Raw genomic sequence first — 14,675 nt, forward strand, 5'->3', positions numbered from 1 at the left:
GACACTACTGAAAACACAAAGTACCATAATGCAAATTTTCAGAGTAGACAAATAATTTTCTCCATCATCAGAGAAAGATCTCACTCTCCATCACCAAAAACCTTCACTGAGCTTACATTTTCTTAGCAAAATCCAACAAACCCTTTCTTGAATTCCCCTAATGTTTCAACCCTTTTGATCTTTTCAACAAATTTCCAATTTTTGGTTTCCAAATGTCAGCCCCTAATAAACCTTCCCGTGTTTTCTCCTTCTTTAACATCACTGCCGGCATCGGCGGCGGTGGAGGCGGCGGCGGAGGCAGTGTCAGTGGAAGACGATCCAATGCGACGGATCATCTACCACAACCCCAGCTGAAGCTGGAACCGGATAGAGAAGTGTATAGACCGGGTGATCCGATAACCATTACTATTGAAATCAAGAACCCAACGACTTCTTCTTCTTTGCTTATTGAAAAACTTAGTTTTGAAATGAAAGGGATCGAGAAATTGGATACTCAGTGGTTCTCTACTACTAAACCTTCTCCTGATTTTAAGCAACGCAGAGGTTCTTTCTGATTCTCAATGCATATTTAGCTGTGTCTTTCTGTATTTTATTTACTCAATCCCCTTTTTATCGTCTTAGTTGATATAATCATGAAGAAAAGAGTTGAAAATGTTACTCTTGACATGTTATAGTTCTCCTTACCCTGTTTCCTTGGTCTGCCTTTGGGTACTTCCTAAAAGGACAGTGCAATATGGAATTCGGTAGTAGAAAAGGTCAAGAGAAGGCTTGTAGGTCAGTAGATGAGGTACTTGTTAAAAGGGGGAAAGGAAGTATTAATCACAAGTAGAGTAGCGTTCCCATCTACTTCTTGTCCTTATCACTAGCTTCGGCTAGCATGATAAGCAAGATAGAAAGACTAAGAAATTTTCTATAGGATATGGTTGATGGAGCAAGGAAAAATCACCTAGTTAGTTGGAATGTTACGTCTCGAAAGAATGGAGAGAAGGGCTCGTGGTAAATGGTCTTCAGGTCTTTATTAAAGAATTGCTAGGGAAGTGGCTATGGAGATTTGGAATAGAGGTGCACTCACTATGGAGAAGTAAATATAACTTTTTAGGGTTCGTTTGGTTGGGAACAAGTTATCAAGATTGTTATCCACCCTCAATGTGGGATAAAATAACACTACATTCCCGGGATAAGTTATCCCGTGATTTAATCCCAATCAAACATGGAACAAACTCATCACAAAATTAATCCCAGGATTAGTTATCCCTTATTCCTCCTACCAGAAGAGCCCTTTGGATAAGAGACAGGAGTAATGTTAGTTTTGGGGGGCAAAGGTAGCAGGACAATATATTTAGACTCACATTTCCAAACATCTACAAAGCTTACAGCCATAAGGAGATGACAATCCAACAGATTCGGAAATCACAGGGGAAGTATCATTTGGGTTCTTGAAGGACCTAGAACAAATTTCACATAATGAGGATGTTGAGGACTGCATTGTTTGGACAAGAAAACTGGATGGGCACCTCTCTGTTAAGTCATGCTACAAGATACTCATTAGTGTGGGGGACAACTCTTATAAATTGGCCATGGAAACAACTATGGAAGTCCAAGGCATCTTATAAAGTCCATTGCTTTATGTGGTTGGTAGCAAGTAATGCATGTCTCATGCATAGCAACCTTCAGAGACAGAGTATGATTATATATAATAGGTATTTCTTTTGTAGCAGTGAGGTGGAAAGTGGCAGTCACTGATTGCTTCATTTCCCTGTGGCTAGTCAGATTTAGTCTTTTTTACTTAAATCTTTGCAGGGTGACCACTCTTGTGCCTTACAGTGTAAGATCTACTAGTCAACTGGAGCCCTAGGCGAATCAGTATAGAATTAAGGAAGATTTGAAGTACAATCCCTGCTTGTGTTTGATGTGGTATATGGAAGGAAAGAAATGCTAGATGTGATTGATTATCTACAGAAGTTCAAATACAACTATTTATGCCATTTGACTTTTTGGTATAATTTACAGGATGTAGAGGATGAATATAGTATGCTAGATTTCATAGTGTCTTTACGAAAACAGGAATATCTGGATCAGGAAGCCGTCCTTTTATTTTTGTGCAGAAGGGTTAATTCATTGGCACCATCTTTGTACTAAAGCTGATTTGTCTTACTTTATACATATTGCTTAAACTTTCAGAAAAAAATGAGTAAACGTCTAGTGACATTGGTAGTTAACGATATATAAGAGAACTCTTCATGGAGAAGTCCCTAATTAGATGGAATAATGGAAGTTTTCTAATTGCTGGAATCCCCAAATTATGATGGCATAATCATTGAGAATATTTTAAACCAATTTCTTGATAATTTTCTTAACGCAATAATATCATTATTAGGAATACTCTACAGAGTTTTGGTGATTTTCTTGCCTTTCAACAATTGACATGCATAGTTAGTACTAAAATTACTAAACATGGACGTGAGATGCATCTATTAACAAGTCCAAATGGTTGTGCTCATGTTTCATCCATTATGGTGCAACTACTATCGAATATGTGAGATTTTTAAGATCTTCACCAGCTGAGAGGGCACAATCCAAATTTATAAAGGCCTAAAAGTAATATGCTACATTGGATAAATGGATTTTCGAAATTATCGGGATTTTCTTATGGCCAATAGGCAGAAACCATTGATCTTTTAAGAAAACATGTCTACTTTGGCTCTGCATTTGTTGTTACTCAAGATATATGGTTCATATATCTTGTTATGATTTTTGTGATTCTTTGAGATTTAATGTTTTTACTCTTCCAGGAGAGTATGTTTTTATGGATAACTTGACTCCTGCATTAATATCAAATCAGATTGTCTCTGCTGGTAGCTCCAGAAAATGTAAGTTTGACCTTTAGCTTTACATTACCCTCATGTTTCTTGCTCATTCTAAATACATGACATTTATTTAGTTCTGTGTTGTTTCTTTTAATTGACAAACGTGCGAAGAGATTTTGCCTAAACATAAGCAACAAAGGGTGTCAACGCGGTACTATACTAGGTAATACAATAGAAATAAAATTAGGGTACTTGGTTAAGTGGCAGTAATTCAAAAGAATGATATATATATTTTGTTTTGTTTGTTAGTGTTTGATATCAGGATCGGGAAATTTAAAAATTCAGTAAAATTTGAAGCGTTTGGTCTAAGATGATGACAATTTCATTGAGCTTTGTAGTTTGATTTGAGTGATGAAACTGGTCATGGTAAGAAGGACTTTACTTGGAATTATTTTAAATCCCAACTACATTGCGGGGAAATCAAGGGAAATGTGTAGGAAGGGACTTAATTTAGCAAAACTATAAATTCTTGAAATGAACATGACAACCACAAGGAAAAATCCAATTAGTCATTTGAATAAATCACATAGCTGAATCTAATTTTGTTTATAAGAAGAGGACTTTGAGAGCCCTAATCACAAACTCTTTAAGATTCCTAATTCTTGTCAATGAGAAAGTAATGGAAAGGAAAGAATTAGCATAAATTAAGTCCTAAAGCAACTAGAATCTTGTAATAAAAAGAAATGTTGCCCGGATCCTTCTTTTGTTCGTATGTAGTATGTACTCATTTCAAGAGTCTAACATGGTGTTAGTACTTTCTAATAATTCTTCAAATGTTCTAAGAACTTGAAAAAAACTAGACGTATGTGTACCAGACTTTTACACATGCTATATTGGTTAGTACCCTTACACAAGTCCATTAAACATTGGTTAATACCTGATTAAATTCTACTTATCTAATAACTCAGTGTTCAACATCACAAATGTGTTCAATTAACCCGAACAAAGTGTTTCAACATTACAAATGTTTTAACAGTGCTGCTTTAAAGGTATTCAATTTGTTTTGACATGGATAAAGAAAGGCTCTATTTTTATTTTGCAGTTATGGTGCGAACAATTCTACCAAGCACCATACCACCATCATACAGGGGTGCAACCATTCGTTACCTTTACTATGTTAGAAGTATTTTATCTGGACAATACTTGATAATGGAAAATGGTCACTTCAGCGAAGAATCTATACGAGATCTTGCGGAGCTGGTTAGTTCCTTGCTGTTCTGTTATCTTTCATTTATCTTTTATCATCTTTGTTCGATTTGATTCATATTTTGGCTGCTTTCAAGAGTTGCCCTGCTTCTTTGGTGACATGCTCTTGTGATTGCATGTCTGATTTTTCGGTATCGTTGTCAATATCCAGAGTGCTATTTGGTCATGTGCTTTATTTTAGCATTTCTGACATCTCCGATACCCATATTATTCTATTAAGCAGCAACTTGTCAATCTTGGATTTGTTAAGAATGCAACTATGCTACTGTTTTCTTTGGTGGTCATTGTGCATTGTGTTCAGTCTCTTTTACTTTTGGTAATTAAGAATGGAATTAAGAGAAGGTGCTCTTACCTTTATGTTTCTATTCATCTGTATGCAAATCAATGACTAGAAAATTCCTGTTCCATCACGAAAAAAGAAAAAGTAACTACTGCCCACCTGAAATACAAATAATAGATATAATCATTTTATATGAAAATTGATTCCTTACAATGTATCCTTTGACTATTCTATGAAGAGAAAAACACTGCAGCTCCCACCTTTACTCTCATTCTTCTTTTTCTGATGAAAAAGAGGGACACGATAAAGCTATAGCCTTCTCGCTAAAGATACCAAGGCTTGAGGTTTTAGAGGTAGTACAAATGCGCAAGTTTTTTTTCCTGCTTTTGGATTCTAATAGTTTTTCTATCTCAATCCACGCAGGAAACAAGAATTCCACTGCAATTATGGGTAACTCAGAAGAGTAATGGCCTTCAAAGTGAAGAAGGGCGCAGTAGTGGTACTATTTTGTTCTTTTAAATCTTTAAACTCATTCTCTGTTCTCTGGTTCATGATTTAGCGGTTGAACTTTTCATGAAAAGTTTCAAGTCAGGTCATTGTTTTTTTTTGGAAGATATCTTCAATAACGTAGGAATACTAGGGGTTGGGGGTGGCGGCAAAGATAGTGACAAGAAAACGAATTCGGAAAATTTGGTTCTTTTGAGGAGCCACACTGTACTCATGTATTCTTGCATATATATTTTATCACTTCTATTGTTCTTTTGCTTCGGTTATCTTGCTATTTTTGCTTTCAATATTTCTCTTTTCTTAGTACTTTCATCAGAGCTTCTTTCACCGTGTATTTCTCAAACCTGTTTTGAAATGTTTTTCTTGAGCCGAGGGTCTATCGGAAACAGTCTCTCAAGGTAGGGGTAAGCTCTCCGTACACTCTATTCTCCCCAGACCCCACTTGTGGGATCACATTGGGTATGTTGTTGTTCATTGTTGTATATATGGTTGCCACATTATATGGAAGTTGTAAAATACCTACAACCTCCTTCAAGAAAAAAACATTGTTTTACTACTTGTGTTATATGACTTCTCAGAAATCCTTTTATCTGGCGGAACTATCTTTTCCTGTGAGCAGTCATAGCTATTCCTACAGTGCTGACAAGTCAAATGATGTACAATTACAATTACTTTGCATTACCTAATATGATACGGTGAACTGATCTCTTTTAAATGGCAATATGTATCTGTTTTTTTGTTCTTTTCTTTCTTTGCTTCTCAGTTCTGACAATTCCATCCTAATTTTGTTTTTTACGGAAATACTTGGCATGCTCATATTGAGTTTTTCAATGTAACAGGGATTGTTCCTGCTTCAACTCTGCTTTTGGATGTTTACTGGAAAGAGATGGATGCAGATACTGACTGGGTAAACCATTCTGTTACCAGTTTTACTTATTATTCAGTATGCTTCTTGTGGTAAAAGAAAAAATTATTGACTGTATTAAGATTCACTAGAATTTGAAAGAACAAAATCATGAAAGATGGTTCGATTAATAAAAGATGATATTCTAGTGACTATTACAACGACAACAACTGCAACTCAATTCCAAACTGTTTCCGGGGAATAGTAGATCTGAATATTTTCATCCTTTTTTATTATTATTTCTCCTTTCTAATATGAAAACTAAACTAGTTACCAATTTCAAAAAAAAAATATGAAAACTAAACTTGAAAAGCCTAATACCTTCCCCCACACTATTTCTGGCCACAACCTAAGGCAAATGCTTACTTCTGGTGTAACTTTCCAATTCCAAATGTTGAAAGACCAAAATACCCTTCTATTTTCCTAAGGCAGAGGCCTGTGAGTGAAGAAGAGGATTTCACAGTTCTTCTCCTTTTCTTTTTATCTTTAAAAATGAAATTGAATCTCTATGAAAATTGATTATGAATACAGAGCCAAGGACTGTGTCAGTCTAGAAGAAATAAATTACTTATATGGAGCTCTGCGGTATTGTTATTTGATTGTGAGCTTTTATCAAATTTTCTTGCACTGTCTAAACGTCAACCAAATTTTCTGGACTAGAACCCCACGATGCCATGGGCTCTCCTAGAAATGATTGATCCGACTAAAACGTTTTTCACCATGAGAATTCAATATAGGAGGATAACTAAGACCTGCTTTTTTCAGCATAAATGCCCCAACGTAATTCAACAAACCTAGCATTAACACTCTAGAAGTAGAATCACTTAGCTTTCGTTAGCCATCCCCATTTAGGAATGGAGCAATGTCTGACATTGCAAGAAACGTAAGAAGAAAAATGAAAGATTGTATCAATCATGTTTGTGGCTTCCAATTTCTTGGAGACTTCGGGATCTCAGGCAGAAGAGAAAGGAGAATCTATCTTCAATTTGTACTTGCCAAGAGAAAACAATGTTAAGATTCTAGACTAGCAGAACCCTCTTTAATTTCTTCCTCTCTTTGTCTATTCCCTCTCTTTATTTTCTTCTGCCACTTCTTGTTATGTCACGACCCAAAAATAGATGTGATGAAACTTTTCTTATCCCACCAAGACAAGTTAGGCTAAACCCAAATATAACGATAATTGCAGAAGTAAAATAAGACTGAAATATTAACAACAGGTAATAATGCGAATTACAAAGTTAACTTAATTAAAACCCTCAAAACTTGGTTGTTCATGCACAAGCCTCTAATGTATTACGATTTGAAAGAAAAACACAGGTCTCAAATGACATTGTCTCCAAAGTAGAACAAGACAATAAATAAGAGTAAGCGGTCCGCTGGGATGACAAACAACTACCTGACAAATCTCCGTAAGAAGCCTCAGACAGGAAGAGAAGAGGGAGTATCACGAAGATCCGGGCTTGAAACCTATACAAGTGTAGCAGCAAAGGGTGAGTACCAAACAACACGGTACTCAACAAGCAAACTCCTAAACACAAAGTCAAGTAATATAGAATATGGGTACTCCTAACACTCCAACCAAACTTCCACAACTACAGCCTGCATAAATCCAACCTAACCTAACAGGTCACAATTTACAAAGCACATGGCTCAATAACAACACTAACAAAATTACGGATCCTCAACAACAAGTACAATAGTCATCAATCTCAAGTTCCACAAAAAGACAGTCACAAGTTCACAAACGATAAAGATATGCAATGCCAAGTATATTGATGCATATCTGACCTAGTGATACACACCCGTTGTCTCTAAGTCTGGGACCCATGGGGACTTATCAGTCCATGCATCCGTCGCGACATGCGACACGACCCCTCGATAATAGAATTTGTCGCGGCGTGTGACACGTCCCTCGGATCATAATATCCGTCGTAGCGTGCGACATGTCCTCCGAAATGGTACATCCTCTTTAATTCCTTATTCTTCCTCAATTCACACAACACTCGTTACCGCCGTGTCTCAGAACCAATGCAAATAGGCATGTTCACACAAATAATGAGTAGATGACCATTATCATATCAATGCACAATTCACAACAACACAATCGTGATACAACATCAACAATGAATCGATAAACCTTTCAAATCATTCTCAACACCTTCAATAATTAATCAAGTTGCATTTTATTACACCTTTTTCATCATTAGGATCATCCAATATGAACAAGTCAACCCATCACCAATTCTCATTACTCCCCAACACATACAACAAGGAAATACACGATTCTATACACTTAAAAAGGGCCAAGAAGCCCACTTGCCTCAAATAATCAAACAATCACTCCAGGACTTGAGCTTTCCCCTTTCGTTGGGCTTCCAAATCAATGCAATCTGTTCAAATGTACAATATTCGTAAGCAACCAACTTTGTAGGCACTCATATTACTATACGTCTAGCCTATACCCAAAAATTCACTCAAATCTATAATCAAGTTCCTAAGTTCCATGCCTAGGGTTAAGTCTTAATTCCTCCGAATAACATAACTCTAATGGTAATTCATATAATACAATACGCCTAATATTTAATTACCTATACTAATTTTATCAAGACTTGAATCAAAAAGTAATTAGTACAAGAAAATCTGGAATAAAGATATTGAAGCGAAGTTACAAACTAGTGCGCCAATTCACTGGAAACTACAATCTACAGAATCCTCAATTTACTCCCTATGATTAGCCCATAATCATTGTCCCATAAATACCATTAATTTCCCATTGAGAATACCCACTGACACGCTTCAACCTATGACTGAAAACAACAATAACTTTCTCAAAAATTAAATTGTTATGATTTCATTATTAATCAATATCCAATCATTACTAATCATTGGCTTGTTATTTGTATAGTGGTCATCATTAATTGATAAGAAGAGGAAAAGAAAATAATTGGAAAGGTTATGGAAGGGTTTGTAGTACCTGCGCTGTTGTCTTCAATGCGGCGTACCCATTTCTCTTTCTCAAATTATGATCTAAAAATATCAACTCCCACTAACTTATTTCAACACATGGGCGGGTATTAAATAACTTATAGACCAACTAATTTAATTATTTTAAAAAGACTACCTGTCGACTAAATATTCGTAGTTAACAAATAGTTCAAAATTCGCAAACCAACTTCATTGACTGATCAGAAATGACTCGGGGAAATTATCGGGAGGGGTAAAACGTTAATTTTACAAAAATTTCCAAAAATGGCCTACCGGGTCATTACATGTTATCTGTTTCTTGTTCCCTGGCGGGATCTGGTTATGCCAATGCAGTAACTTTAGTTAATAGTTTATTGTAGAATAATCAAAAGCTGACAGAACAGAGAGCGTACCTGGAGAGAACATGTTGAGTTGTTGATGTGATTTTGTGTGCTTGCAGGCTAAAATAAATGAAACTTTTGATGGTGTAGAGGAAGGATATGAAAGTTCAAGGGATGAAGTTTCATCAGTTTCCTCCTATAATCCCATGAAAGATAATATACACCGGACATTCGGAAGCTCATTATCCTTGCGGTCTTCCTTGGCAAGGACTTCAAGCAAAGATCTTCCACATCTTGAAGGACGGTCAAGCATATCTTCACAACTGGCACTTCCACAGATAGCTGTGGCTGATGTCTTGTATGATTCTAATGGGGGTAAGACGAACAAAAACATGTCTACATACATATGACACGGCGTTATCACTGAAATAATTTAAGAGAATAAGACTAAGCTCAGAAAACGTGTATCTGTTTTCATGGTTCAATGGATTAATGTCTTTGACCAAACAGGTTTTCTTTGTCTCTATGCTCTTTTATTTTCCAATGGAAATGTTGCAATGCCTCTAATCAAGCTGGCTTTTATTTTATTTTAACCTAACAAGAGCTGAGGGTTTTACTTTATTCTTTCAGCAGATGCTTTGTCCCCAAGTCAACAGCTGAAAAGTACCAAGGCCTTCTCCAAATATGATGATTCGATGGTACCTTCTGTCTCAGGCATGGGTGAATCTGGAGCATGTAAATCGAGCTTGCACTTATAGATATCTTATTAGTATTTGTTCCTTCCATATACTCCTGATGATGTTTGTTAACGAAAGATCTTTCATGATAATCGGTCGCCAACATTTTCTGCAGCAGAAGGGTTTATTCGAGGGAGATCTTACAACATTAGACTGGATGACCAAGTGCTTCTAAGATTTTCTCCAAAAAATTCTGAGTCAACATATTACTTCAGTGATATGGTAGTTGTATTATTCAGTGTATTGGTCTTTCCATTAGTGCTATTACCAATGCCTATTTGCACCTGACTGGTTGGAAACTTGTAACTTCAATTTATTCGTTGGCAACAGATAGGTGGAACCCTGACTTTTTTTCATGAAGAGGGTTCTAGAAGATGCCTTGAGGTAGTCCTATACATCAAAATTCATGCTTGTAATAAGCCTTAAACATGTGGTTTATTTATTAGTTTATGCTTTCTGGTGTTTACTGATCCTTTTGTTGCCTTCTAGCTTTCAATTACACTGGAGATGACAGAAACTATCAGCCGACGCTATGTACATCCTTCACGGAGACATGCTCCTTCTATTACTAAGGTATTCTTTACCTGTTGATGATTCTTTACAACTCTTTGCATTTGACAAAAGTGTTTTGGCGGATTTATTTAGAAGAGATAAACACTTGAGCCCCTTCATTTGGTGATTAGTCACCAAGGCATTTTGATTTATTCAGGTTCATAGTGATCATCATGAGGTGGTTGCTGATTTAGTTCAGACAAGCTTCCTTTTTTCCATTCCGATGGATGGTCCTATGTCTTTTTCCACTCACTATGTCTCCGTACAATGGGCTCTTCGATTTGAATTCTTTACCACTCCCAAGAATGCTGACTGGTCAAGGTATGTACTTGCTCATGTAACAAGAATATTTTGTTGTTGCATAATTCATTGATCAAAGACTTTGGAGTTTCCATTAAGAGGGTGCAAAAAAGAGAGGGTAAAGCACATTACAGGGAAAAGTATCATACAAAAGACGCTTGCAGACTAACTTAAAAGCTGAAAAAGATCACCAGATCAAAAGGATTTAGAAGTATATCAGCTCTTCAGCTACTTCAGTACTTCTTTATTCCCACCAAATACAAGGGATTTCAGAAATTTTGACAGTGATCTTGTGCACAATTTTTTTCTGATTCAACCTTTCAATTCCTCATGCCTGCGAATCCATGAATATTATGTAAGCTGTTGAACAAAATTGCAGCCCATTAATTACGTATCTCCATTTTAGTCCAGGTAAATCATCAAGAGGCTAAAGGCTCACCTCTACATGGCTTATAACCCTTCGGAATAAACAGATACCAAATGTGCTCGGAAACTCACATGGAGAAGAAGATTCTATCACTTGTTCGTTCAAACTTAAGTAGCTCTGACCGACAATCTTTTGCCTCTTCTTCTAAAATAATTTGGGCAATGCATCATGAACCACTGTCCTAATAATAATGATGATGCTCTCCATCTTCTCACAATAAACTAGGATACTCAGCATTGTTATGATGACTCTTGCGCTAGAAACCTTTAACAGGAAATACTCTCTCGCTATCAATATCTATTTTTTGCTGTTGGTACCACTTCCATCAAAGTGGAAAATTAAAAGACACCTTGAGATTTGTCATGATTGAACTTCCAATCTCTACTTTAAAGTGGAACTCTCTTGACATAATTATTTCCAGTGAATCATGGAAGGTTGAAGAATGCCCTTGAATTGCTTCACTTAGATATATCGATTCAATTGTAAAGAAAATATGGTAAGGGAAGGAACTTTATGGTCTCTTATCAAATGCACCATAATTGTAATCTTGATGCTCTTTTCTCCCCTCAATTTGTTCTCCATGTCCTGATTCATCTATCTGATTCTGTTTGTAGATTTTCCTTTATAATTTGGTATTTTCTTCCTCAAATTGACTAAATTCACGAATTTATCCCTCTTTGTTTCTGAAATACTTCATACATGATGTATCAGATATGAACATCCTCTTTTGGTAGAGGGTAGAGAGAAATGTGAGTGGGTACTTCCAATAACTGTGCATGCACCTCCAGGAGGAGCTCCTGCAGCTCAGACAAGAAATGACAGGTCATTCTCTTTGGAACCACTATGGGTCCATACATAAAGGTAAATGGAACTCTCATCTTCTAATCTAGCTATTTTAACTTGTGATTGGTTTGCACTTTGTGAGAAGATGTTCTAGGTTTCTCTTTAACATTCTTTGATGTATGCATCGCCTCATATTCACTTGGAAAGAAAAAACTCTACTTGTTTTACAACTTTAAGATATCAATCTAGTCATAGTTTTCTTGATAAAATAATATACTTGTTTCATGTAGCAATTAAGCTGATTGCTGTCTGCCATTTAAAGAAATATTGTACTAGTTGCCCTGAAACTTGAGAAAAGTAGCAGTTAGCTCCTCTATCTTGCTTGGCACAAGTAATGTTTTAACTTCTGAATGGTGGTGTCATTTTGATTGGAATGTCAGTAAGAATTTTGAATATATGGTGGGGAATATTTTTCAGGTCATTGATCTGAGTTTTATTTTTTAAAGACCTATGTGCATTTTATATCCTTTCCCTTTATTTTTGACAGGTGAGGTAAAATACATATTTTTTGTAAATCTCGAAATCCAATCCTCAAAGGAAGTTTTTACCCGTTATTTGACTCTCCTATTTTTAGCACCTTGTTTCCTTCAAGTCAACTTGATTTTTTTAAGAGGTCAAGGTCTTCGGTGATAACATAATAACTATTCCAGTGGTGCAATAAATGCACCATCATCTTCTATTTATTGTGTTCACACTTTCTTTGTGCATTTGACACCTAACATATATAGGCCAGTGCATTTGAATCAAGTGACAAATACACATTTATAAAAAAAGAAGGAAATGAGAATACGCCGAATGATTTCTCTCTATCTCTCTCCACTTATAACATTATAGGTCGCACAGTTGAACAAACACTTCATTAGAAGAAAGCATTTGTTTACTGATCTCGTTAGAGAAAGTAACGTTATATTAGATCTGGAGAATGTGGGATTCACTTGATTAAGTTTAGCCATATTTTGCTCATATCTTCTACAATCAATTAACGTTAAAACGCTTCTACCTTGCAGTCTTGTAGGTATACACATTGCGAAAAGTTAAAATGCTTGGCTCCATTACTGTTGAGATATCTCACCGGCAACCCCTGGAGCTTGCCCACCCGCGGGTCTTCCAGGTCCTGATTTCAGAAAGGATGAGTAGTAACTGTGTTTCAGTATTATTGTATTTTAGCCATCAGTCGATATTTCCCCTTCCAATCTTTGGCGTTGTGTCATGTTTTCTCTTATATTATCTTTTATAAGATGAAAAATGTATTTTGCCTTTCTCTATTTTTGTTTTTTTTTTATAGAGAACATTTTGTTTTGGAGATCGTTACGTTGAATTGTCATTATGTATATGATTAGAAACGTCTAGTGAGGTATGATAATATTGGAAATACACTTATATTTTTCATTCATGGATTAATAAGCAATGTGATGTTAGAATACATTTTGTTAACATAATGGATGGAAGAGTACTTATCATCCCGTCACAATCTTTAGTCATAGTCGTTACTTGTTTTAAAGAGAAAATGTTCATCAATGTTGCAACTCTGAGTTGTGAAACAAGGTGTTTTACTATGACATGCAAGTGAAGGGAATACAAAATAGAATGTATTACTCCCTTTTTCACTTATCCAGAGTCAATTTGATTATTTTTGTAAGTTAAATTGGATAGATCAATTTAAATATATATAAAAGTTGTAACAAACTGTTTATTCCTGATTATCACAAAATATCTGATTAAAACAAAAGAAATAACTGAAAGAAACTTCAAATTTATCTATATATAATATCAACTCGAGTTTTGTGTCTATATACTCAAATCAGTTTGGTAAATCGTATTATGCTATGAATGTAAAAAGAATTATCTCAATAAAAGAGAACAATTGAATAAATACTTATCTGCATCAGATATTTACATTAAATTATAAAAGATTACTATAGTTAGATAGTCTAAAAAGATTAAGATTCCTTTTTAATATTATTGAGTTTTTGGTAAGTAATAATTCTAAATTGAAGATTTATACAAATCGCTGAATTAGAATAACTTTCTTTTCGCTTAAACCTTAAATAAGCTGTACTATAGAGATAGAGCAAAAAAACATCAATAAACTGTTAAAGATTTCAACAGCACTGTCAAGTATTTTTTTTAAAAAAAAGAATAATCATAATTTACCAGTTTTAAGTTTTTAATTGTCTACATATAGTCTCTTTATTTCATTCAACCTTCCTTTAAATTCGAATTATAATTTATAATGCTAATTTTTTATATTTATTTCTTTTCTCATGAATTCTTTATGCCATATATTGTTTATCACTTAATTAGTGAAATTGTATATTTTTTCTATTTTAATTTACGTGATCCTATTTAATTGGACACATAATTTAAAATTGAGAGATTTTTAAAATTTTAATTTTAAACATATAATAACATTTGTATAGTTATATGACTTTTGAAGCTGTTTTATTGTTGAAAATGCAATTATATCGTGATGTTGTAAAAGTCATCACTAAAAGTAAAATAAAAAGTTTAAATTAAATTATTTTAAAATTTAGAAAGTTATAGTAATTCTTTCTAAAAGAGACTAAATATATGGGTGTGTGGATCGAATTGAAATAGGGTTGATTGAAGTATCATTTTAATTTTACTTATTAGTACCTAACTAACCAATAAAATAAAGAAAATGACAAGGTTTGAAGGAAAAGAAGATATTAACTTATTACCAACGTATGTTGTGTAGTAGAAGGGCTATTTCTCCCTTAATCACA

At 34.9% G+C, this 14,675-nt stretch overlaps 1 protein-coding gene across 2 annotated transcripts; it reads left to right on the forward strand.

Moving 5' to 3' along the window:
• LOC125844603 (uncharacterized) lies at positions 1 to 13,345 on the forward strand. Of its 2 annotated transcripts, none has more exons than XM_049523918.1 (13): positions 1 to 543; positions 2,793 to 2,870; positions 3,910 to 4,067; positions 4,777 to 4,852; positions 5,700 to 5,767; positions 9,189 to 9,444; positions 9,700 to 9,804; positions 9,922 to 10,028; positions 10,137 to 10,190; positions 10,296 to 10,379; positions 10,516 to 10,679; positions 11,797 to 11,946; positions 12,936 to 13,345. In XM_049523918.1, exons 1-12 carry the CDS (start codon positions 213 to 215, stop codon positions 11,942 to 11,944), a joined length of 1,629 nt encoding a protein of 542 aa, XP_049379875.1. In that variant the 5' UTR covers positions 1 to 212; the 3' UTR covers positions 11,945 to 11,946; positions 12,936 to 13,345. The 2 variants fall into 2 exon arrangements, with proteins under 2 accessions (XP_049379875.1, XP_049379876.1); XM_049523919.1 differs by having other exon boundaries at positions 45 to 543; positions 9,703 to 9,804.
• The last annotated feature ends 1,330 nt before the right edge of the window (positions 13,346 to 14,675 follow it).

Source organism: Solanum stenotomum, chromosome 11 (assembly GCF_019186545.1).
Source record: "Solanum stenotomum isolate F172 chromosome 11, ASM1918654v1, whole genome shotgun sequence".
NCBI lineage: Eukaryota > Viridiplantae > Streptophyta > Magnoliopsida > Solanales > Solanaceae > Solanum > Solanum stenotomum.

What these genes read in the sequence shown, in the direction of transcription:
- LOC125844603 (XM_049523918.1), top strand. Translation starts at nt 213, where the DNA reads ATGTCAGCCCCTAATAAACCTTCCCGTGTTTTCTCCTTCTTTAACATC. An exon ending in TGCTGGTAGCTCCAGAAAAT is followed by an intron (nt 2,871 to 3,909) that starts GTAAGTTTGACC and finishes TTTATTTTGCAG; the next exon opens with TTATGGTGCGAACAATTCTA. An exon ending in CATATTACTTCAGTGATATG is followed by an intron (nt 10,029 to 10,136) that starts GTAGTTGTATTA and finishes CGTTGGCAACAG; the next exon opens with ATAGGTGGAACCCTGACTTT.